Consider the following 23,822-nt stretch of genomic DNA (forward strand, 5'->3'; position numbering starts at 1 on the left):
GTGCTATTCATTGGTAAATACTGTCACTGTCCATGGATGCAAGTCAGAAGTCTTAGCATCTCCTGATCACTGTTAAGCCTTATTAATTTTTTTCTTACCCACTTTTTTCCATTTCTTTGGGACAGTCCTATTTCAAATCCACAGTGCAAGCATCACTTATCTAGATCACTTACTGTAGCCAACTGAGATGACCCCCAACCACTGTTTAAATCCTTTCAATGGCTCCTACTATTCGTAAGAAAATAAATAAAATTCTTTATCATGGCCTATAGAATGCTCCATAGTCTGGTCTACATCCATCTATTCAGTCTCTCAACCTACAGTATTTTCCCTAGCTCTTTGTATTATAGCCACAGTGATTTCCTTCTGTTCTCCTCCTGCCTGATCATCTACATTTCACTCCCTTAAAAACAGAAAATTCTTTGTTAAGAATTCTCTTTACCCTATTGTCTGTTCTCCTGCCTGATCATCTTTATATTTTACTCCCTTAACAACAGAGAATTCTTTGTTAAGAATCCCTCTTTACCTAGCTCATATTAATATTTCAGATCCTGGCTCAGCCATCACTTCCTTCTGTATCCCTATTAGGTGATATTACAGAACCAGACATCTTTTCCAAAGCCTATTATAGCTTGAATTTTATATTTATTTCATACATTAAAGTCATCTTGACCACAATGTTGTATTTGTCTAAGTACTTAATAAATATATCTTCCCCTTTAAGCTCAAGAAGGTCAGGGACCTTGTCTATTTTTTGCTATTATACTTCACAAAGAATAAATGAACCAATAAATGCACCACAAAGTACTTAAGTAATTTAGAGTCACACTTCCAAAGAAGCTAAAATGAATACATGAATATATAAGTGGATAATAAGAAGAACAAAAGCAGCTACCATTCATTGAATATTTAATACCTGGCAGGTACTGTGCAAATGCTTTGTATACTTTATTATAATTAATCTTAAAACATCTTACTTTACAAATTAGGGAAAATAAAAATGTGAATGTTTATGTAATTTCTTTATGGACATACAACTCAATATGTGGTCAACCTGGTTGTTGTGGAGCGGTACAATTTTGCCTCTGAGGGGATATTTGGCAATGTCTAAAAAACATTTGTAGGTGTCACAATTTCAGGAGTGTTACTGCCATCTAGTGGGTGGAAGTTAAATATCCTAAGATGCATAGGACAGGTCCCAACAAAAAAACTATCCAACCCCAAATGTCAGTGGGGCCAAGGTTGAGAAACCCTGCTCTAACATCAAAAGAAAACAAATGAGATTTCCACTTCCAACTATAACATAGTAAGTCCTGGCAGGCTAAGATTTCTACCACAACAACTATAAAAAGAAGAGATACAATGAAGAACCATAAAGACATCAGAGAATTATGGAAGCAAAGAGGAAAGAAACTATACTTCCAGAAAGTTTAGAAAAGCTCTTTTTCAAGTAACTTGGGCTTGAGGAAACTTTTGGGGCTGATCATCATAACTGTGTAAATAGATTCATGGGTATATATGTATGTCAAAAGTTTATAAATTTTATATTTTAAATATTTACAGTTTTATTATATGTCATTTATACCTCAATAAAGCTATACAGGGTGCCTGGGTGGCTCAGAAGGTTAAGTGTCTGCCTTCAGCTCAGGTCATGATCCCAGGGTCCTGGGATCGAGACCCGTATCAGGCTCCCTGCTCCTTTGGAGCCTACTTCTCCCTCTGCCTCTCTCTCTCTCTGTCTCTCATGAATAAATAAATAAAATCTTTAAAAAAAAAAAAGATAAAGCTATACATACATTTCTCCAAAGAAGACATACAGATGGCAAACACACATGAAAAGATGCTCAACATCACTTATCATCAGGGAAATGCAAATCAAAACCACAATGAGATATCACCTCACACCTGTCAGAATGGCTAAAATCAAAAACACAGGAAACAACCAATGTTGGCAAGGATGCAGAGATAAAGAAAATCTTGTGTACTGTTGTTGGGAATGCAAACTGGTGCAGCCATTGTGGAAAACAGTATGGAAGTTCCTCAAAAAAAAAAAATGAAAAACAGAATTATTGTATGATCCACTAATTCCACTACTGGGTAATTACCCAAAGAAAACAAAAACACTAATTCAAAAAGACATATGTATCCCTATATTGCAGCACTATTTACAACAGCCTGTCCATTGACAGGTGAATGGATAAAGAAGATGTGGTGTGTATATATGTGTATATATACAAAATGGAATATTATTAAGTCATAAGAAAGGGAATGAAATCTTGCCATATGCAACAACATGAATGGACCTAGAGCGTATATAATGCTAAGTGAAATAAGTCAGTCAGAAAAAGATAAATATTATAGGATTTCACTCATATGTGGAATTTAGGAAACAAAACAATGAAAAATGAACAAATTAAAAAAAAAGACAAACAACAAAACAGACTCTTAAATATGGAGAACAAACTGATGGTTACCAGAGGGGAGGTGGGTGGGGGTACGGGTGAAATGGTGAAGGGGATTAAGAGTACCCTTACTGTGATGAACACTGAGTAATGTATACATATATAATTGCTGAATCACTATACTGTACACCTAAAACTAATATAACACTAGATGATAATTATACTGGAATTAAAAAAATATTCAAGAATTTGTTAAATGGTGATAAGTGCTTAAACACCTGACAACACCTTACATATCCAAAATAACCTACCCAGGAAACTGAGGAATTACTGCTCATATTCTTTCAATGTTAAAATTAGAAAAGCGTGACTCTGATAGTCATTTTCTTTTTCTTCTATGCCCTCTCAGCTAATGTTTGAGTCTAATGAGATCTTATTAACAACTAAACATCTATAATTCGGCCAATTTCCAAATGTAATAGCAGACCACTAAATTTGGCCTTTTAATTAGCTTGATACTATCGTATAAATAGATATCTTAATGTAATTTACTAAAATTATACAAATATTTAAATACATACTTAAAATCTTCCTAGAAAACATTTTGCCCCTAAAAATAATCATCAAAAAATTACTGTTTTTCAGATCATGGTAATGAACATTGATATTATTTTAAAAAAGTGGTAAGTTATCCTGTTGAAAACAATGTATGAAAACCTGAATTTTCAGAAAGACTTTTTTTTTTTTAAAGAAAGACAAGTTTTAAGGATGAACATTTGTTCAGGACTTCAAGAATACCTACGTTTTATAATTACATTTTAATGACAGCTTTTCTGAAAATTATGTAAAACATTTAATAAAACTTTGTTTTAAATACTCACAACTTGAATAAAATTTGTAAAAATGCAGTGTCTGCTCTTTAGAAAAATAAGTTATATGAGTTAGATGAATGTAGAAGCATGAGTTATAATGTGTAGGGGGGTGGGGAGAACTCAACACAATGTAAACGTCCAAGAGGAATAGTTGAAGGAATGATGGTGTAAGCATAAGGAGTGATATTATAAAGCTATGGATACTTTATAACTTCTATAATTTTTTTTTAAAGATTGTATTTATTTATTTGACAGAGAGACACAGCGAGAGAGGGAACACAAGCAGGGGTAGTGGGAGAGGGAGAAGCAGGCTTCCTGCGGAGCAGGGAGCCCGACGCGGGGCTCAACCCCAGGACCCTGGGACCATGACCTGAGCCAAAGGCAGACACCCAATGACCGAGCCACCCAGGCGCCCCATAACTTTTATAATTAATAAAATTGTGATCCCACTACTTATGGATCAGCCAATGAAAATTATGATCTTTATTTTTATGGATACAGCCAATTGAAATTAATTCCTTTTCCCTCTCCTCTCTTTCTTTCTTGTTAGGTTCTCTCTGTTTTCTACCTACCGCTTTGGAACTCTGAGTTCAACTGAGACCTGCATCTCCACTGCTGAGGAGGGCACAATGACTGTTTGAATTAGGACTATGGGACTACTCACTGTGTATCTGTCCTCATAAATAAAAACAAAAACCACCTAATTCCATTTAAATAGACAAATGCTTGAAACCACTAGGAGTGAAATACAAATATATTGTACAATCACTTAAAAAGGATCTCAACAAAGGTAAAACCTACTTGATCGTCAGAAAAGCAAGCTTTTCAAATACACGCAAAATGTGAGGAAAGCACACATTACCCTCCAGTCCTCTCTGCACTGGAGTACCACTGATGCACCAGCGATTAATCCCACTCAAGCGCTGAGCCATTTCTGCAGCCTAATGAAAGAGAAATATGAAATAAAAAAGAAAAGAAAAAAAAGGGAAAATCAGGAATATGTTTACTCCTGAGAACAGCCCATGACAAGCTTTGCTTCAGGTCAGACACATTCGCTTTTATTCAACAGTTATCACACTCAAATTTGAACGTCAAACTCAATGGGTCTTCTTCTAGCACAGTGGCTCTTGTTAGTAGCAGGCTGCCATGTGCCCTCCCCAAAAGAGGAAGGGTAGTTCAAGTTCGTGTAGAATGAAAATCTACAATCTACATGACACATCCCCTAAGCCACCCTATCCTTCAGATGTGAACAATATACTAATAGATGAGATTCATAAATTGAGTTCAGGTTACAAACTGGCCAAAGATGGAATAAAGATATATGACGACCAAAGGCTGAATCAATACTCCCTTTAAAGTAGCATGGTCTGTTATGATATGGTCTCTCTGATAAAAAACTGCCGAAGTTAACTTTGGCCCAAAGCTATCAGAGCCTACAATGATGAGCTTTCCACTTAGCAGAAATGCTTATAAAAGTCCCTAAACAGAGTATACCTTCCTCTGCACCACACATAAACTTCCATCTTATTCAAATACACACAGCCATTGCATATAGAGTAATAATTCACATAATACCAAAATAATTCCTAAGGGTTATGTAGTTCACGGCACAAGAAAAAAGCAAATGTCGTGTGTTTAACAGCCAACTTTTGACCAATATCAATACTGTGGGTCAATTTCACTTAAACTACTAAATTTTTTATGGACTACTTCCCCAATCTCTTTCCTCTTTTTTCTTCCCCAGTGCTCAAAAGATTTTGCAAAAATTCTCACCTTTACAGCAGGACATTCAACCATCTGGGCTTCATCAAGGCAGATCCTCCACCACTCCACAGCTACTAGGGGGCTGGGAATGGCCATATAGCGCTTCTGGTTCCGTAAGCGACGCCCATCCTCACTATTGCTGTGTGGGATATCTACATAGTTTAGTTCTGAACGAAGGACATCGTAGGTAATGATAACTATATCCTGTTCAGCCAAAAAATGAGGTTGTAAAAAACCATCTTTCTTCACTCCTTGGTATACCTAGGAAATAATCAGCACAGACACCATTACTGCAGAAAGGCTCATCAAAAATAACTACAATATTCATTCTTTTATATACTTACTGAGCCCTTTCTATTTGTTTAGTACCAAACATGCTATGAGATACATTCCACACATGCCTAGAAAAGATACATTTTAGGGTGAAAGACCAATGACATAAGCAATGTGAAAGGAAATATAACAGAAGTAAAAATGGTAGCACAGTGGAAAGACGAATGCTGGAACTGAGAAGGTAAATTCAGAGAGGAGTGAAAATTTGAGGTGATCTTGAAAAACATTTAGGAGTTCTCCCAGGTTTGAGCAACGGTAGGCAGGTAGGCAGGTAGATGCAAAAGCACAAAGGTACGAAAAAGTAGAACAATAAGAGCTATAATTTACTGAATGCCTTTTATGTTGCAGACACTATGCTGAGCTTTATCTCCTATCTTCAGGAACAATCTTGTTAGTAGTTGTTATTACTCCTATCCCACACATAAGAAACATGAAGTTTCTTGCTCAAAACTGGCAGAGCCTAGATTCAAACCAAGGTTTATCTACCCCACAAAACAGAGCTCCTCAATGGCAAAGATGATGTTTTACTTATTACTGTATTCTCTCTCCATGTCTATGATAGTAGCAGAAACATCGAAAACCTTAAATGACATTTGTGTGGAAAGAAGGAAAGAAGAATAAAGGGAGTGAAGAATACTAACATTACTCAACAAAATGGGTTTGGAGGGAACATACCTCAACGTAGCGAAGGCCACATATGACAAACTCACAGCTAACATCGTACTCAATGGTTAAAAACTGAAAGCTTTCCCTCTAGGGTCAAGAATAAGACAACGATGTCTGTCCTTACTGTTTTTATTCAACATAGTACTGAAAGTCCTAGCTATAGCAATCCGATGAGAAAAAGAAATAAAAGGCACTCAAATTGATTCAAATTCGTAAGAAAGAAGTCTAACTGTCATTATTATCAGGTGACATGATAGTATACATATAAAAAACCCTAAAGATTCCACCTAAAAACTATCAGAAACAATTAGTGAATTCAGTAAAGTTGCAGGATATAAAATTAATATACAGAAATCTGTTGCACTTCTATACACTAATAAAAAAGTAACGGAAAGAGAAATTAGGAAAATGATCCATTTATAGTTATACCAAAAAAAAAAAATACTAGGAATAAATTTAACTGAGGAGGTGAAAAACCTGTACCTGAAAACTATTAAGACATTGATGACAGAAACTGAAGATGTGGTATATACATATATACAGTGGAATATTAGTTGAAAAAAGAATGAGATCTTGCCATTTGTGACAACATGGGCCTAGAGGTATTAGCCTCAATGAAGTAAGTCACAGAGAGAAAGATAAATCCCATACTTTACTTGTATGTGGAACCCTAAAAAACCAAATGAACAAACAAACATAAAACAGTATAAATAGAAAGAACAAATTGTTGGCTGCCAGAGTAGAGGGAATTGAGGGAGTGGGTGATACAGGTGAAGAGAATTAAAAAGTACAGACTTCTAGTTACCAGATAAATAAGTCACAGGGATGAAAAGTACAGCATAGGTAATACAGTCAATAATATTGTAATAACGTTGCATGGTGACTGATGGTAACTACACTTATGGTGAGCACAGTGTAATATACAGAATTGTTGATTCACTGTTATATACCTGAAATTAATAAAACATTGTATGTCAACTATACATCAACAACAACAAAAAGAGAATACTAACATTAGTAAATTACAATGTACTGTGTACCAGCACTTTAGCAAATCATTTAACTTTCACAGTAAGTCTGTGAGGGGGTACTATTTTTAGAACCTAGCAGAGTTCCTAGTACATTACAGGTGCTCAATAAGTATTTGTTGAATGAGTAAATTCTTATTTTACAGATGAGGTAACTGAGGCTTCAGAGACCAATTCTGGAGCTGAGGGGTAGAGATCAGACAAGTAGCTACTGTTACACAATGCTGCCTTTGAACTGTACTTTTGTCTGAGAGCATAAATGCGCGTATGAAGTCTTTTTTGTTTATTTACATGATGAATTTTTTTCAAAAGCTTTCACATCTTTTCACTCAAAGTGCTTTAACTTCTGAACTTCTGATGTCAGACAAGAATACAGAATCTGTTTTATTTCTTATTCTCAATTTCCTCTTCAAGTTCTGATTTCATATTATCTCATTAAGTTAATTTTTGGGATAAACAACAGTGACAAAGATTCTAAAAATTACCACAAGGAAGCAACAATTGCCATTTTCCTATCCCTTTCAAGAGCCCAAACTGCCTTACCAGGACTCGAAGAGATGACGACCTCACATGCCTGTTGATTTCATCCACCCACTGATGACAGATGGAACTGGGCGAGATGATCAGAGTTGCTCTGGTTGATACTGGCTCCATCGCAACAAGGCAGTGGGGGCAGTAAAAAGGTTTAATCTTCAGATTCTTCTCTTCATAATTCACACATTTTGCATGTTGCCACAGGTGGCATTTCAGGCACTGAACACGAGGTTTACGGTCTACCTGGTCAAGTTCACCACATATGCACTCAAAGCGATAATCAGAGGAATTACAGGGACTCATGACCATAGACTGAGGCACATCACCATCAGCAGAGTTTAGAGATTCAGCTTGGTCCTCTGCTGCATGTTCTTGCTTTCCTTCAAAGATACATGTACTTTTAGATGTGGTAACATCAGTAATTCCAGAGTCACTGGTAGCTGGACAGTGATCTTGTGAATTAAGATTGATGTTAGGCTGACCTTTTCCCTTTTTCGTGGATGGAACAGGCTTTTTCCTGAATTTACTCCGATTTTTCCGAGCCTTATAGTAATAATAGTAAGGATCATCATCATCATCATCAGATGTGTTTGAGGGCAAGTATTCAGAATCTGTGTCTTTGCTCCCTGATTTTCTGGATTCTTTCTGAATTTTCCTTGGACTCCCTACTGCCTATGAAAAATATTATTTAATTAATTTATTTCAATATAACTACATTTCTGAAATTAAATTCCCAACCTTATTTATGAGTTTTCCATAAAAATCCAATCGCCATTCTTTGCTATCATTTTCCCAGGGGCGAATCATTCCTGATCAGTGGCTTTCAATCTGCCCTCTGTATGTAGGTCTAAAAAGGAAGGCTCTACTACTATGTAAGTAAAATTTGAAGAGAATAAAAATTAGAAAGATATGGAGCTACTAATATTTTGACATTAACCTCTTATAATTTATAGTCTGTCAATCAATTAAAGACTAGTAGTTTATAATACATAAATATACAAACTAGGGCCATTATACACATACCAAGTACTAATACATAGCATTTAAAGAAAGTGAAAACTAATCTACTAGTTACTGCAATTAGCAAATAAATTCCTCTTTGTCCTTTCTGTGTCCCCTCCTGAAATTATTTACTGGATGCCAATTTTGTGCCAGGCATAATGTTAGATGCTGGGGATAGAAATATGAGGACTATTTAGCTCCTGGTCTCCAAGGGGGTCTGTTGGAAACAGAAGAACATAAAAAGTGAAATGATGGTACAGGAATGTGTAAGGGGGATATATAACAGAGGGGCTGTGATGGGGAGGTAGGTGCCAGCAACAGCTTCCCAGAAATGTCGTCAGAGGTGAGGCTGAACAGAGGAGTAGGGACACTTAAAATGAAATGAATGGCATTAATAGAAGATTTTCCTTTTTTGGTGATAGAAAGATTACTAGAAACACAGTAGTTCATTACAGCCTTCTACTCTGGCTGGGGAAAATGTTGGGAGACTCCCTCCTCCAGAAAATGAACTTTTTAATCTGCCATTTCTTTCACAGTAGACAAGCTGGTAGCCCCACCCTGACTTGTTGTCATTGGTCTTTACCTGATTAATTAATTTATCTATCTATCTATTTATTTTAAAGATTTTATTTATTTGACAGAAAGTGAGAGAGATCATAGAGGGAGAGGGAATGGGAGAAGCAGACTCTCCGCTGAGCAAGGAGCCCGATGCGGGGCTCGATCCCAGGACCCTGAGATTATGACCTGAGCTGAAGGCAGACGCTTAACCGACTGAGCCACCCAGGTGCCCCTTTAATTTTTTTAAAGTTAGTTAGTTTATTTATTTATGGTAATCTCTATACCCAACGTGGGGCCTGAACTCATGACCCCCGAGATCAAGAGTCACATGCTGTTCTGACAGAGCCAGCCAAGTGCCCCCTTTACCTGATTTATGTATGCATAGCTATCGTAAGATGATGATATGGGAAAAATGAGAATTTACATAAAAAACTGAAAATGTATATAAAGAGCTAAGCAAATGTAAGGCATCTGATATTTTTAAACTATAGAACAATGCCTGGGTGGCTCAGTCAGTTAAGCGTCTGCCTTCAGCTCAGGTCATGATCCCAGGGTCCTGGGATTGAGCCCACATCGGGCTCCTTGCTCAGCAGGGAGCCTGCTTCTCCCTCTGCCTGCCGCTCTCCCTGCTTGTGCCCTCTCTTTCTCTAACAAATAAATAAAATCTTAACAAACAAACAAACAACTATAGGACAGATTTTTTACCTGCTGACAACAGCATGATGAAAATAGAGTTGTTTTACTTACTTTTTCCTCTTTAAAAAATATATTCTTTTTTTAAAAGATTTTATTTATTTATTTGAGAAATATATATACATGTATATATATATTTTAAAGATTTTATTTATTTATTTGACAGAGAGAGAGTGAGAGCAGGAACACAAGCAGGGGGAGTGGGAGAGGGAGAAGCAGGCCTCCTGCTGAGCAGGGAGCCCAAAGCGGACTCGATCCCAGGACCCTGGGATCATGACCCAAACCGAAGGCAGACACTTAACGACTGAGCCACCCAGGCGCCCGAGAAATATATTCTTTAGAGTTATTTTAAACTTTATAATATGCTTAACCCACTAATATAATTCACTCAGCAAATATTTATTGAGTATTTGCTATGTGCCAAGCACTCCTCTCTGCATTTAGTAAACAAAATAATGTTTCTACTCTGATGAAACTTATATTCAGGAAGTAGAAAAGATAAGTCACAGCCATATGTGATTTTCTTGGTTTGTTTTTTACCTTCAGTCTCTAAGAGCCTCCGTATCAAGTGGGATCTGTCAATGCCTTCCATAAGGCATCCCATACAGCAACTTAACAAATGTTCTGTTACCTGCTTTTTTGTTTTATCATATATATCCTCTTCCTTGTAATTCTTCCCCAGTGTAAAAGTTCCAGAAAAACCATGGCCTTTGATCTGTTTCACAAGACCTTCAAAAATTAAACATTTCAGCATCCGTTTCAGAAGACTCCTGTTCCGCTGAACATCGTATCTATATATAGAACTGACATACTTATAGATGGAAAGGATGGACACTCCTTTTTTTCCATTCATTTCTTTCACAGCTGTCAGGATCATCACACGTGTAGCTACATGCAAAAGGATATACTAACTCAGTCAAAATAATTAAAATTAAAAAAAATAGAATGCAATTAATCTTAATATGCACTGAGAACTAAGTTAAGAAAAATAAAACAGATTTACTGAAGATATGTTGTCTGTATACCATCATTTTGAAGAATATGTAATAAAAATTTATCTAAACACATTAATAAATTACTGTAATGGAAATAATTTAAGGAAGAATTACTCATTAATTTGTTAATCTTATAAAGCAACTATCGTTGAAAATTGTATTTTAAAAAACATCTCCCAATTATCTATATATATGCTACCATTAGTAAGGGAAACATTCATTTGCTAGCAGAATCTGAAGTAGCTATGCTTGAGAATAAACAAAGCCTGGTTTAAACTGTAAGATAAAGAAATTCAAATATAAAAGACTGAACAAGAACTAACTAGACTAAAAAAGATTGAAGCAATCAATTGAAAGAATAAACCTTTAGTTTTGTTAAGATAACATGACCTGTAATTGACTCCATTTATACAAAGCATAAACGACTATGAAAACAATTATCCGTAACAAGATAGCTCCATTTAAGGAATAAGAACTATTAACAGATGACTGTATAAAGATGACTGTAAAAAGGTATTTTCTTTAAGAGATTTCATACTTACGGGGGCACTGAACTTTTTCTTTTGGTTCAAATTCCATATTCTGGGTTTCTGTGTTTTTTACTTTTCCTCCAGAATAATGTGATGGAATGAAATAATTCACCACTTTTCCCTGATATAAACAACATTCAGTAGTCACACAGTGTTTTGCTTTCAGTAACTGGAGTTGCTTATTAAAATTAACCCTCCTTCTATTAAGGAGATGCAAGAGAGTTGTAAAAAATGATGAGAAAAAGAGCTAAAATGCTACTCATACATACAAACCTTATTTTTTATCTCAGGGCTTACTGCTAGCCATCACTTTTTAAAATTTTACATATTATCTTAAATTACCTAAATGTTAAGTGTGGAACTTCTGAAATTAACTTTTAAAGGCTTGTTTAGGGGCGCCTGGGTGGCTCAGTTGGTTAAGCGACTGCCTTCGGCTCAGGTCATGATCCTGGAGTCCCGGGATCGAGTCCCACATCAGGCTCCCTGCTCGGCAGGGAGTCTGCTTCTCCCTCTGACCCTCCTCCCTCTCATGCTCTCTGTCTCTCATTCTCTCTCTCTCAAATAAATAAATAAAATCTTTAAAAAAAAAAAAAAATAAAGGCTTGTTTAAATATGGAATTAATATAGAAGTTACCGACAGTTAACTGCTATATATTCCAACTCATTTTTTTTTTTAACAATGAAATAGGTATTTTCTATTCCGTACTCAAATCTACAAGGTTAACTTTGCAAACCTGACCCTGTCAGAAGATCACATTATCACTAAAGTTGTGAGCACAGTGGGCCCTACCGGTAATCAATTATACCCTTAACTAGTGTGTTGATTTTAGATTTGGTTATTGGAAATTATGAGCTATGAGCTGCATTTGCCTCAGTGGAGCTGTTTTTTTTCCCCCCATAAACTCTAAAATTTGTATTTTTAAACATAATTATATTTTGGAACAAGGACTTAGAGTTTGATTCATTTAGCAATCCAATTACTAATTATTAGATTCTATGATTTACATATTTGTGATTTGTACAATTAAAAAAAAATCACTCAAAAAAATTTAATGGTAATGTGGAGGCTTGTAGTACTGACCAAACATTTGAGGAAGTAACAGTACTTTCCTAAGAGTTTCCCTGCCAACTAGAAGGAAGCTTGGTGACAGCATAACCCCATCCTACTTGGCCAACATCACTTACAAAAACCCTGCTAGGTCACAAACATCCTATTCTCTGTGCCCACTTGAGGTTAACTAATAACTTGTAAAAATCATTAGCCTCTGAGTAAACGGAGTGTTGGCTTAAGTGCCAAGCAAATGTTGGCCATACGATGCTTTTTGAGAACATATGTCCCCTGCTTTCTCAGCCCTACAGTACTCCTCCTACCTCAGGAAGAGTGAGAGCATCTTGTTTGACATCTTGCCGAGTATGTGTCAGAATCAGAGCCAAAACCTCCACTGTCTTTCCGAGACCCATCTCATCTGCTAAGATTCCACCAAGCAACTGTGGCCCAGCATTTGGGTAATCACGGATGATGCTAAAGGAAAAAACAAGAAAAACATATTACAGGAATGCAAGTAAAAATTATACTATTCCTAAAGAAAACTGGAAGAAATCCATAAAAGTCTAAGTTTTTTTTAAACTACATTTTAGGGTGAAACAATCTGAAACCCTAGGTCATGAATAAAAAACTGCCCGAGCTGACAACTAAGTCTGCAGAAACAGGAGCGGTACTGGTAAATGCCCATCATTTTTTTTCTCTTCTATAAATAATAGGAAGCATGTCTGCCTTCTTTTGTGTCTGTGAATAAAAAAGTAAGGAGGACAATAACTACCGATTCACCCATTATGTTATTATATTTAATGATTCCTAAGACTTTTATAATAGAAATTAACAAATTTAATGAAAATATAAAAATTGGCCCATAATACTAAAATTATAATCTCTTTAAATGTCAATAACTAAGCATCTTAAGTCTATCATATTGCATTCATTTACTGAAAAATGACAAGCACTATTAATTTCATGTTTGTCCTACCTATATAAATGGTAAAAATATGAAGTCTAACAAGACTTTCACTTAGTATTCCTTCTTAAGGTTACTGTCAAAGCTAAAGACATATGCTACCAATCTCATACAGGTTTTCATAATAATTATTTTTAATACCAAGCACATGAAGTTTGTCTTACCAGCCTGTATACGGATTGTAGTAGAGTTTCAAACCCTCAGATGTAACAATCTCACGCCATAAGAAGTGCAGGGCATTTTCTAAAGAAAAATATAACCATAAGAACAAGTTTCTGTTTGTCTTCCCTTCTGCCAGATAATCACATTAAAATAAAAATAAGTTAGCAGTAAGGATACCCTGGGAAGCCACATACACAAAGGAAAAGGCTAGGATCTCCATTCTTTTCTTCAGATATTATTCTTATGTTTATTCTTCCTTTGCTTTGGACACCAATATTTTCTACATAAATAAGTGTTAAGTTAGAAAAACAAAGTGCAGCAAATCACAGAGGTTTAACAGGAAAAGAAAACTAGTACCTGTAATCAACTCCTACCCAATAAAGGAAAGTAGCTTATCCTTTATAAATCCTTCAAGAAGTTGCCTAGTTTAATAAGTCAACAGACATATGCTAGTGGGCTAATACATTAACCTAAATCAGACCTAACCTTTTACATGGGTCTGAGAGTAGGAAGAAAGGCTTATTTAGCTGAGGAAAAAGTATTCTAAAACACTGAAGTACTGAGTGTATTTCAATCAAAATCTTTCACTATCCTTTCCCTTAAAATTTTAAGTTGTTTAAACCAAATGCCAAATTAGGAAGCATGTTTCTACCCACCAGTGAAACAGCAAGTAATTTTTTGTTGCCTTCTTTAGGGATTAACAGATGCACTAGGAATACAGATATATAGGGTTTATAAAATGAAAAAATTAAAAGATAAAAAGCTTCAATTTATGGGAGCCATAGGGAACATAACTATTAAATGATACATGGGATTTAGTCAAGAAAACCCATTCTGTGGAGAAAAAAGAATGGATTACTGATACATGCAGTGTGGTTGAATCTCAAAAACATGTTGAAAGAGCCGACTTCTCTCCTGCCTCAAGTGTCCATATTTTGCCATTCTATTGTTTCAAAAACAGGCAAAACTAATTTATGGTGGCAGTATTTGCCTCCTGAAGGGGCTGAAGTAGAGGAGAACTGACTGGGCCACGAGGGCACTTTCTGGGGTGATGGAAATATTTCATGTCAGCACTGTAAGACAGATATAAAAGAAATAGGTAAAATCAACTTTGTCAATTTTTTTTTTTTTAAAGATTTTATTTATTTATTTGAGAGAGAGAATGAGACAGAGAGAGAGAGCATGAGATGGAGGATCAGAGGGAGAAGCAGACTCCCTGCCGAGCAGGGAGCCCGATGAGGGACTCGATCCCGGGACTCCAGGATCATGACCTGAGCCGAAGGCAGTCACTTAACCAACTGAGCCACCCAGGCGCCCCAACTTTGTCAATTTTATTTAGCTTACTATAACGAATATATCATCATTTCAATATGAAATCAATATAAAAATTATTAATGAGATATTTGGCATCCTTTTTTTGTACTCTTTGAAATCTGGTATATATTTTAAACTTACAACACATAATTTGGACAGCCACTTCAAGTCTCAAGAGGCATGGGTGGCTACTGCCTTCTGAGAAAATCTAGTTCTATGTCTTAATTGGGTCACTGGTGACACAGACGCACAGATTTGTGCAAATTTATCAAACTGTGCCCTTAAGATCTGTGCATTTTATTGTAAGTTATACCTTAATAAAATTACTTAATTAAAGAAATATTATTTCATTTTGGAGAAAAAAATAGTCCAGTCTGTGGGAAACTACAGAAACTACAAATTTCTCCAACGGATAAATTGTAAGAAAAAATACAGAACGTGAGGAGATAAAAATCTATGGATTACAGAAATTTAATGGACAACAACTAATTCCAATGTATGAACATTATTTGGTTTCAGATTTGAATAAACTGTAAGAGAGAAAGAGAAATAGAGAAACAGAAAGGGGAGAAGAAAAGAAGGGAGAGAGGGGAGAGATTTGGTGATATTAAGGAATTACTGGGTTTAAAAAGCCATTATTAAGATACATATTTTATATCTGTTTAAAGGAACCCTTTCTTTTAATAAAATAAACTGAAGTATTACCAGATTAAATGATATGATATGTGAAATTATTGCTTCAAAATAATTTAGAGTATGGGATGAGGGGGAGTGGGAAGAAATAATGTTGGCTATAAACAGATACTTATTTTCCAAAATTAAAAATTAAAAAAAATGAATTTTGTTGGATAAAAAAGTAGAAACTGGAACCTATGGGAGAAATAAGAGCTATCCATCATTAAAATAAATCTATACAGAAAGAGAGTTAAATAGTCAACATTTCACTTCCTAGAATCATGCAAAAATCTCACCTTGTGCCTTTCTCTTTAAAGATAATGATAAAGAAGCAGCATAAATGACTCCCATAAATTTACTTCTACGAAAACTCTTAATAGATAACATTTTATTCTATTATTTAGTTTGTGGAGCAAAGAAAATAAATGCAAACCTAGGAGAATTAGTCACACATTAGTCTCCCACTTTTGTAAATTTGCTTTCTGTTGCTAATATTCATCATTATTGTGAAGCCTCTTGCAGACAGACGATTAACAAGATTCCCATCTGATCAGGTTCCAAAAGCAATTCTTAGTTGGAAAGGCATGTAGAAAATGTATTAGTTTTTAAAAATTCCAATCCAGGCAGCCTTTATTTGGGCAGGAAAAATTAGTTCAAACACTTATAGATGAGGGAACCCACAAATGAATTTCTCTAGATTTCAATTTTAAAGAGTTTCTTAGACTATCATTTTGTTCACAGTAAAACCCATTTTATTTTCTTTTCAATATGATTTGTTTAACAATGTCCCCCATCCTAACTATCTCTCACATAATCCCTCTGATCAATCTGTCTTTCTTTAAGCATCTTATACTTACCACTAGTAGGAGTGCTTCTGAAATGCTCTTGTTGTAGCATCCAATTGACAGCCTCTCTCTGGTACGGTCTCAACACAGGAATCAATGCAGGATGCTGGACATCCACTTGGATGGACTGTGTTTCTTGCTGGTGTGTTTGCTTCACAAACTGGTAGAGCTCATCAATGTCCTGTCCCTCTGGCTCACTCTCTGAATCTTCCTCATCCTCTTCCAACACATCTGCACATCCAACAATAAATGTACTCAAAACAACCCGATCCACCTTTTATAACTATAACAATTCTTATTCTAAGAACATATTATGCATTTTTCCATCTCTGGGGCCTTGCTCAGTGTGTTTTGGCACGGGCAGACCCTATCCTTAATTCTTCCCTGATCAAAAATCTACCTTTCAAAATAGTTCAACTTTTTCCATGGCATTTTCTTTTGTTTTCCCTGGTTAGAATTAATGTTCTTCCTCTGTGTTCGTGTAATACTCTTCTACTTTGGATATAGTGATACACTGCAATCTGTCTGGCAGTGCAATCATTTATATGTATTCTTACCTTATGCACTGAACTGTTAGGCAAAGCCTGTCTTTTGTTTTTATAACTCCTCGGAGCAGCTAGCACATGCTTTGCCCATTGTAGATATTTAATAAACATTTGAATGTGAATATCTTTTGCAATTTATAAAAGAAAAACGATATAAATATCGTTTTTCTGCTTGTTATGTATACTTCTACATCTTAACATAAAAAAATCCATATGCAGACATAATTTTTCTATGTCTATTAAGACAAAGGTTGTTCCCATTTTATTTCTTATGCTAAAAAAAGATAGGCATTTGGTAGTAGCAGGAGCCAACTAGGAGATAAGTGCTTAAGCCATTAATACAAATTTGTAAAAAATATCAGATATAATTGTTGGGCACAACTGCCCTGTGGAAGAACTGGTGCCTACTGTAACATGAAAAAAAATTCAAAATCTTGAATAAATGTACAAACCCACTTTAGCTTATGATTTATTTCTCAACTGTTCCCAAAAGGTCTATCCACTTTTACAGAACATACCTCACATGCCCCAGAATGAAGACTGTACCACAAAATACATAATTTACTTTTTTCAATAAAAAATATGCCACGAGATTTTCAAAATTTTATAATTTTAATAATTTATATTTATAAATTTATAATTTTTAAAATTTTATAATTAATGTCTGGTTATATGTGTGGTTCTTTCAGACTTTTCCTACAGTTGTGTAATCTAGTACTGATAACTCAGTTGAAGTTTTCCTTTGAAATCCTTTGACATTTTCCTTTGAAAAGTCCAACTTGTATTATTTTTAAAACGCAGAATAATTCTTACCATAACTTTAAAAATTCTAGATGTACTTAAAAGCATCTCTTCCAATTCTGAAACCAGAGATTTTCCTCCTTTTAAGTCTTCAACATGCAAAATGATTTACTTTTGTTAGTATTTTTTTTTTAAATTAAGTAGGTTCCCTGTCCAACATGAGGCTTGCACTCATGACCCTGAGATCAAGAGTCACGTGCTCTACCAACTGAGTCAGCCAGGCACCCCTACTTTTATTAGTATTATGAAGCTTTGCAAAGCATGAAGAAACAACTCAACAGTCAAGCTCAGAGACTGATTTCCCAAATATTCCAGTATGAAATGTTCTGTAATTTGCACCTAAAATAATGCTGACCCACCATGAGCAGGGCTTGGAGAATTTGAGCTGTTTTTCCAGTAGTGTTGATGGGCTGCACCAAGCCATCCACACTCTCCCCTTGGGAACCAATGGCAGACAACTCTGAAGCTGCAATCCTGACCAAGGATGCAACATCTTGCCAAGAAACAGTAGGAAAGTTAACTGGTCTTTATGGGAAGCAGGCTCTTGAGATTATTTGTCAGACTGCAAAGGAGAGGTGGAATAAGGCCAGCCAAGAATCTCTGGCCGTGACAAAATAAAAGCACAAGAATAATGCAAAAATTCCAGTCAGCTCAGATCCCTTTAAATTCTATTGACTGCAAACATTTCTTGAGTACTTACTCTAAGCTAGGCACAGTATTTAGCAAAGAAAGACATGAATTAGTGGGGGCATTTCAGACATAGTTTTGTCACACAGTGCTTTCATAGAGACTGTTTAATTTTATTATGGTTTTGTCGTTTTTCTGCTTGTTATGTATACGATTTGGGAAAAACCCACAACTCTTAAAGTAACAGCAATTTTTAATTTACCTGGAATAACAAAATTGTATAACTTTTCCATCACTCTTTTCATGAGTTGATTGAACTTCTTCATTCTTGAATTTGCATCACTCAAAAAGTCAAGTTTTGCTAGGCCACCTTCCAAAAGATAAATTCCAACCTACAAAGAATTAATCAACATAAACATAGCTTTAATTGTACTAATACATTCTTTATGAGAACATGAAAAAAAAACTTTTTTAACCATTACTGCTTCTAAATGTATTTACAGTATTTGCCCCACAAACATTAGACACACACCTACCAAATCTCCCTCACAAATTTTTACTTTCAATAACAAATTCATTCTACAAATGCAGTGCCTACTATGTGAGATGCACCATTCAAGTTGTTAGAAAAAAATACTTCCTAAACTGGGACTGAACCTGGGAGAATGTGATGAGAATACCAATTCCACCTACCAAGTCAATGATTTCCAAACATGATGGGTATCAGAATAATCAGTGAAGTTGGTTAAAAATGCAGATTCCCCCAGAAGATTCTAACACACATGTCAGGATTCTTAAGCACAGTTAGGCTTGGGAATCCCTATTACTAGATCAAACACTAAAATGTATAGGAAAACAGATCCTGATTAATGTCATATATCTTGATTCTGGTAAAACAATGCAGTATGAAGTTCTGCAGTCAAAAGATTTGAAGTTGAATACTGGCATTGGTATCTAAGAGCTAAAAAAACCAGGCAAAGTAACTGATTTATTTTGACCCAAATGCTGTTATTTGCAAAATGGAGAGAAGCCTATATGAGATAGCCTATATAATACAATTTTAAAATTTCCTAATAGTAGATACTCAATAAATCCATTTTTCCTTCATTTTCCTATGTTATCCTGGACCTGATTCCGTAATCATGGAGAGGCTCGTATTCTTTTACTAAGGAACAAGAATCCAACCCAGCATTATATAGGAACGAGTAACAAAGAATGTATTTCATTATTTTAATCTTTTTTTTTTAAAGATTTTATTTATTTATTTATTTGAGACAGAGAGAATGAGAGAGACAGAGAGCACACGAGAGGGGGGAGGGTCAGAGGGAGAAGCTGGCTCCCTGCCAAGCAGGGAGCCCGATGCGGGACTCGATCCCGGGACTCCAGGATCATGACCTGAGCCGAAGGCAGTCGCTTAACCAACTGAGCCACCCAGGCGCCCCGAATGTATTTCATTATTATCTGTTCTCTGCCTTGTGTCCATCTAGAGTTAGCTTATTATAACAGCAATAAATGTTTAAATATTTATAAAAACTGGGATAAGAAAACAGAATGGATCAAGACTTGGTCTACAGAGAAGGTGGACAGAACAGATATACAAGCCATGAATTTTTACATACTTGCTATCACTGAGCCACAATTTTGGCATGCATGATCACAAGGAGAGGGAATAAGGGGTTGCATAGTTTCATTCTCCAGGGAAGAATTAATTACAATCTAATGCTTCTAAATTTTCTCCATTCCTTTCGTCAGTTCTGAAAGTATACTAATACAATTGCTTTTTAATGTGAGAAAGACACACAAGACACGGTTTTCAATTGAACAAAAGTGAATTTAACATTTTAGAATTCTTTTCCTTTCAAGTTTTGGCATAAAGGCATATTAACCTGCTTCATAGTTTATAAAGGACATCTACTTACAGTTTCTCACCTGATTCTCAACATGACTGTATAAAGTAAAAAGAATGATTATTATTTACATTTTATACAGAAAGATGATGAAATTAGAGCATTTAAATGACTCACATAAAGTTACTTAGCTAGTAAATAGTAGAGCCTGAAATGAATTATAAATCTACTCATTCATTTGCTGAAAATCTGTTCAGTATCAGGGTTTTACTAGGCTGTGAAGATAAATGACTTCATAGTCTGCTGAAGGAGAAAAATCCAAAATATAAGTACACAAGTGGCCAAGGCAAAAATAAACGTGTATAGAGTATTAAGGGGAAAGGCATGTAATACCATCCATGAATTTTAAGAAAAGATCTCCCTAGAGAAGTAAACTCTGAGGTGAATATCAGAGAATGCCCAGGAGTTATTAGGGAAAAGGAAGGGAAAAATCCAGGCAGAGAACTGTGAAAACAAAAGCAAAGATGCAGAAATACGGCCAGAAAATATGCAGGAAATAAATCAATTTGGAATTTCTGGGACAAAATAAAAAGCAGAGTGATAAAAGATGAAGCTGGAGAAGTAGACAAGGACCTATCAAAGAAGGGAGTTATGTGCCAGATTACACTTGATTCTGCAGTGAGTAACAGAATTCCATTTCATTCACATTATACCAATTCAGAGACAAAGCAGATGGAGTTGAAAAGATAAGCAGGGCAATGGTTAAGGGACTGCTACAAGAAGAGGGAGAGATGACAAGACATTGAGAGTAGAACCAGAAGGGAGGAATCTGGGATATCTTGAAAAAGAACAGCCTGGAAATGATCAGCTATAGTATACATATTTTTACAGTTACTGAAAGCCCAAAATAAAGTGCACTTCAAAACTTAATAATGAGAGGCTTATTTCTGGCTTTTTAGACCTTCCTTCTAAGTTAACTTCAAAATGGGACTGCCCAACGCAGAACCTTAAAAGACACCACAGAAATTGAGTACCTTGATCATGTGATTTCCTTCTGGTTTTTGGTAAAGTTTTATTCTTCTCTTCTTTTGTAGCCACCCCAAATCTTCTAACATTTCACCACTGAAAGATGATTCCACTCGAATACCCTTTTCACAAATACTAATCGGCTCATTGAGTCCTTTTTCTTGTTTCTCTACATCTTCACATTCTGAATTAACATAGATCAGGAAATGACTGCTTGACTCTGAACTCATCAATGTAAAACTCCTTTCAGAAAAATGTTCAATTAAACTCTGTTCGGGAAGAAGCTGAAGGGTTAATTCGCCCAGAAATGCCTTCCAAGAATTATCGAAGTGATAGGGAGAAATCACGATATTCAGCTTTACAGAGAAAGGGGACAAAATGCCACCAGTCTCTTCTTTATCGATTGATTTTGAGATGCTCACTGCCTCGGAACACCTCTTCTTATCTTTGTGAGCCACTTCTTCCTTTAGACTATCATCTAGGATGATACGGTGAGCAGAAGAGAAAACTGAACCCGCGGAGGGGTGCTCATCGTCAGTTAGGGTGAGAGGTTCGTTTCTTCTGTCTTCATGCATATTCCAATGAAGCTGCTGTTGCTTTTCCTCATCGACTCTCACTGGAAGAGCACGTTTCCGCCGGCTACTCATTTTCAAGTTTTCTTGGTTGGGAAATATGAACTCTAGAAGACAAATAGAACAAGTAAGCTTTTCAAGAGAGGATTTTAGTATTAAAGTGCTCCCAGATGAATAATTCACCATAACTAACAGCCCACACACGTAATATGAAATCTTAGAGAGGTACGTAAAGCAATGGTTAATTTTTTTTAAATAAGTCAAATACAGCTAAGGAACACACTGACCATAATCTCATGCATCACAGAAATTCTAATGGTCTTACTGGTCTTTTAGTGGATAAATTTAGTAAAGATAATGTGCTATATAAAATTAAATACATTCTAAAAATACACTTAATGAGCAGCATGACAGTAAGGTAAAATCTCCCAAATATCCTGGAAACACGTATTTGAAGAGTTTTAGTAACATTTAAACTCATATCATCACAACAAAAGTTCAATTTTGTTTTATAATCCCAAAGGGTTAACAAAACTTCACTTGACCCTTACACAGCTAAAAAATTCCTAAAAATATATTTTCTCTTTCAAAAGAAGAAAATGAAAATAAAGAACATATTTCTTTTTTGTGGGTTAGCAGAAACAAGAATAGGTGGGCAAGGAATAAAATGGTGATGGCAACCAGGGGAAATGGAGCAGAGACAAAAAAAGAAGAAAGAAAAGAAAAGATGTAGGAAAAAAAGAGAAAGCTTTGTCATCTCAGAAGAGGAAACTGGTCTGACAGCAACCTGTATTATGTAGGCCCCAACTACACTTTTCCCAAAATAATAGCCAATTCCTATATGAAACACACAACAACTCACAGAGATTAAAATCATAAGGTTGTGGGGCGCCTGGGTGGCTCAGTCGTTAAGCATCTGCCTTCGGCTCAGGTCATGATCCCAGGGTCCTGGGATCGAGTCCCACATCCGGCTCCCTGCTCGGCGGGAAGCCTGCTTCTCCCTCTCCCACCCCCCCTGCTTGTGTTCCCTGTCTCACTGTGTCTCTCTCTGTCAAATAAATAAATAAAATCTTAAAAAAAAAAAAATCATAAGGTTGTAATGATAGTTTCATGCATATTCTACCTATTCCAATGATGTAGCTCAAAAGAAAAAAAAGGATGTATAAACAATTAAAATTTGGCTTCAGGGTAGTTTAAGGAATATTCTCAATTTGGAATTTTTATGGACTAGAAGATACAAGATGTCAAAATGTCAATTCCTAGATATTGATCTACAAAGTAACCCTATCCAAAATCCCAACAGCCTTTTTTTTCCTTCCAGAAACTGACAAGTGATTTTAAAATTTATATTAAAATGCTCAAGATCTAGAAGAGTCAAAATAATTTCAAAAAAGAAGAATAAAGTTGAAAGACTTACACTGACTCCAGGACTTACATTGATGGTAATTAAAACAGTGTAGTAATAATATACAGACATAATAATCAAAACAGTGTGGTAATGGTATATGACAGACATATAGATCAATGTAACAAAATAGAGCATCCTGGAATAAACCCATACATGTATGGTCAATTGATTTTTTTAAAGATTTACTTATTTATTTTAGAGAGCGAGAGTGAGCGAGTGGTGGTGGGGGGAATGTGGAGGGTGGAAGGGGCAGAGGGGGAGAATCTCAAGTAGACTGCCCGCTGAGCAGGGAGCCCCACTTAAGGGCTTGATCTCAGGACACATGAGATCATGACCTGAGCCAAAGCCAAGAGTCGAATGTTTTAACTGACTGATCCACCCAGGCACCTGATCAATTAATTTTTGAAAGAAATTCAAAGGCAGTCAATGGGCAAAAATATCTTTTTCAATAAACAGGTAGCCATACACAAGAAAATGAACCTTGAGCTTTACCTCGCACCACATATAAAAATTAACTTGAAATAGATCAGAAACTGAAATACAAAAGCTAAAACTATAAAACTTCTAGAAGAAAAGAGAGAAACTATAAGTGACATTAAATTAGGCAAAAA

The 23,822-nt window shown here is 35.7% G+C and overlaps 1 protein-coding gene across 9 annotated transcripts in view; it reads right to left on the reverse strand.

Annotated features, from left to right (window-relative positions):
* Positions 1 to 23,822, reverse strand: part of SHPRH (SNF2 histone linker PHD RING helicase) — a 96,537-nt gene that overhangs the window by 66,615 nt on the left and 6,100 nt on the right. For 6 of the 9 annotated variants that reach the window (XM_081829107.1, XM_081829102.1, XM_081829105.1 and 3 more), the window contains exons 2-11: positions 21,240 to 21,910; positions 18,621 to 18,750; positions 16,398 to 16,616; positions 13,554 to 13,632; positions 12,749 to 12,899; positions 11,390 to 11,498; positions 10,484 to 10,740; positions 7,609 to 8,271; positions 5,048 to 5,299; positions 4,137 to 4,215 (exon numbers count right to left, since the gene is read on the reverse strand). In XM_081829107.1, the coding sequence (XP_081685233.1) occupies positions 4,137 to 4,215; positions 5,048 to 5,299; positions 7,609 to 8,271; positions 10,484 to 10,740; positions 11,390 to 11,498; positions 12,749 to 12,899; positions 13,554 to 13,632; positions 16,398 to 16,616; positions 18,621 to 18,750; positions 21,240 to 21,878 (2,578 nt within the window). In that variant the 5' untranslated portion in view covers positions 21,879 to 21,910. Of the gene's footprint in view, positions 1 to 4,136; positions 4,216 to 5,047; positions 5,300 to 7,608; positions 8,272 to 10,483; positions 10,741 to 11,389; positions 11,499 to 12,748; positions 12,900 to 13,553; positions 13,633 to 16,397; positions 16,617 to 18,620; positions 18,751 to 19,977; positions 21,911 to 22,665; positions 22,801 to 23,822 lie in introns of those variants that run through there. The other 3 variants (XM_081829104.1, XM_081829109.1, XM_081829110.1) reach the window with 3 other exon arrangements.

The sequence above is a fragment of the Leptonychotes weddellii genome, chromosome 8 (genome assembly GCF_054177405.1).
Source record: "Leptonychotes weddellii isolate Sample4059 chromosome 8, ASM5417740v2, whole genome shotgun sequence".
Taxonomy (NCBI): domain Eukaryota; kingdom Metazoa; phylum Chordata; class Mammalia; order Carnivora; family Phocidae; genus Leptonychotes; species Leptonychotes weddellii.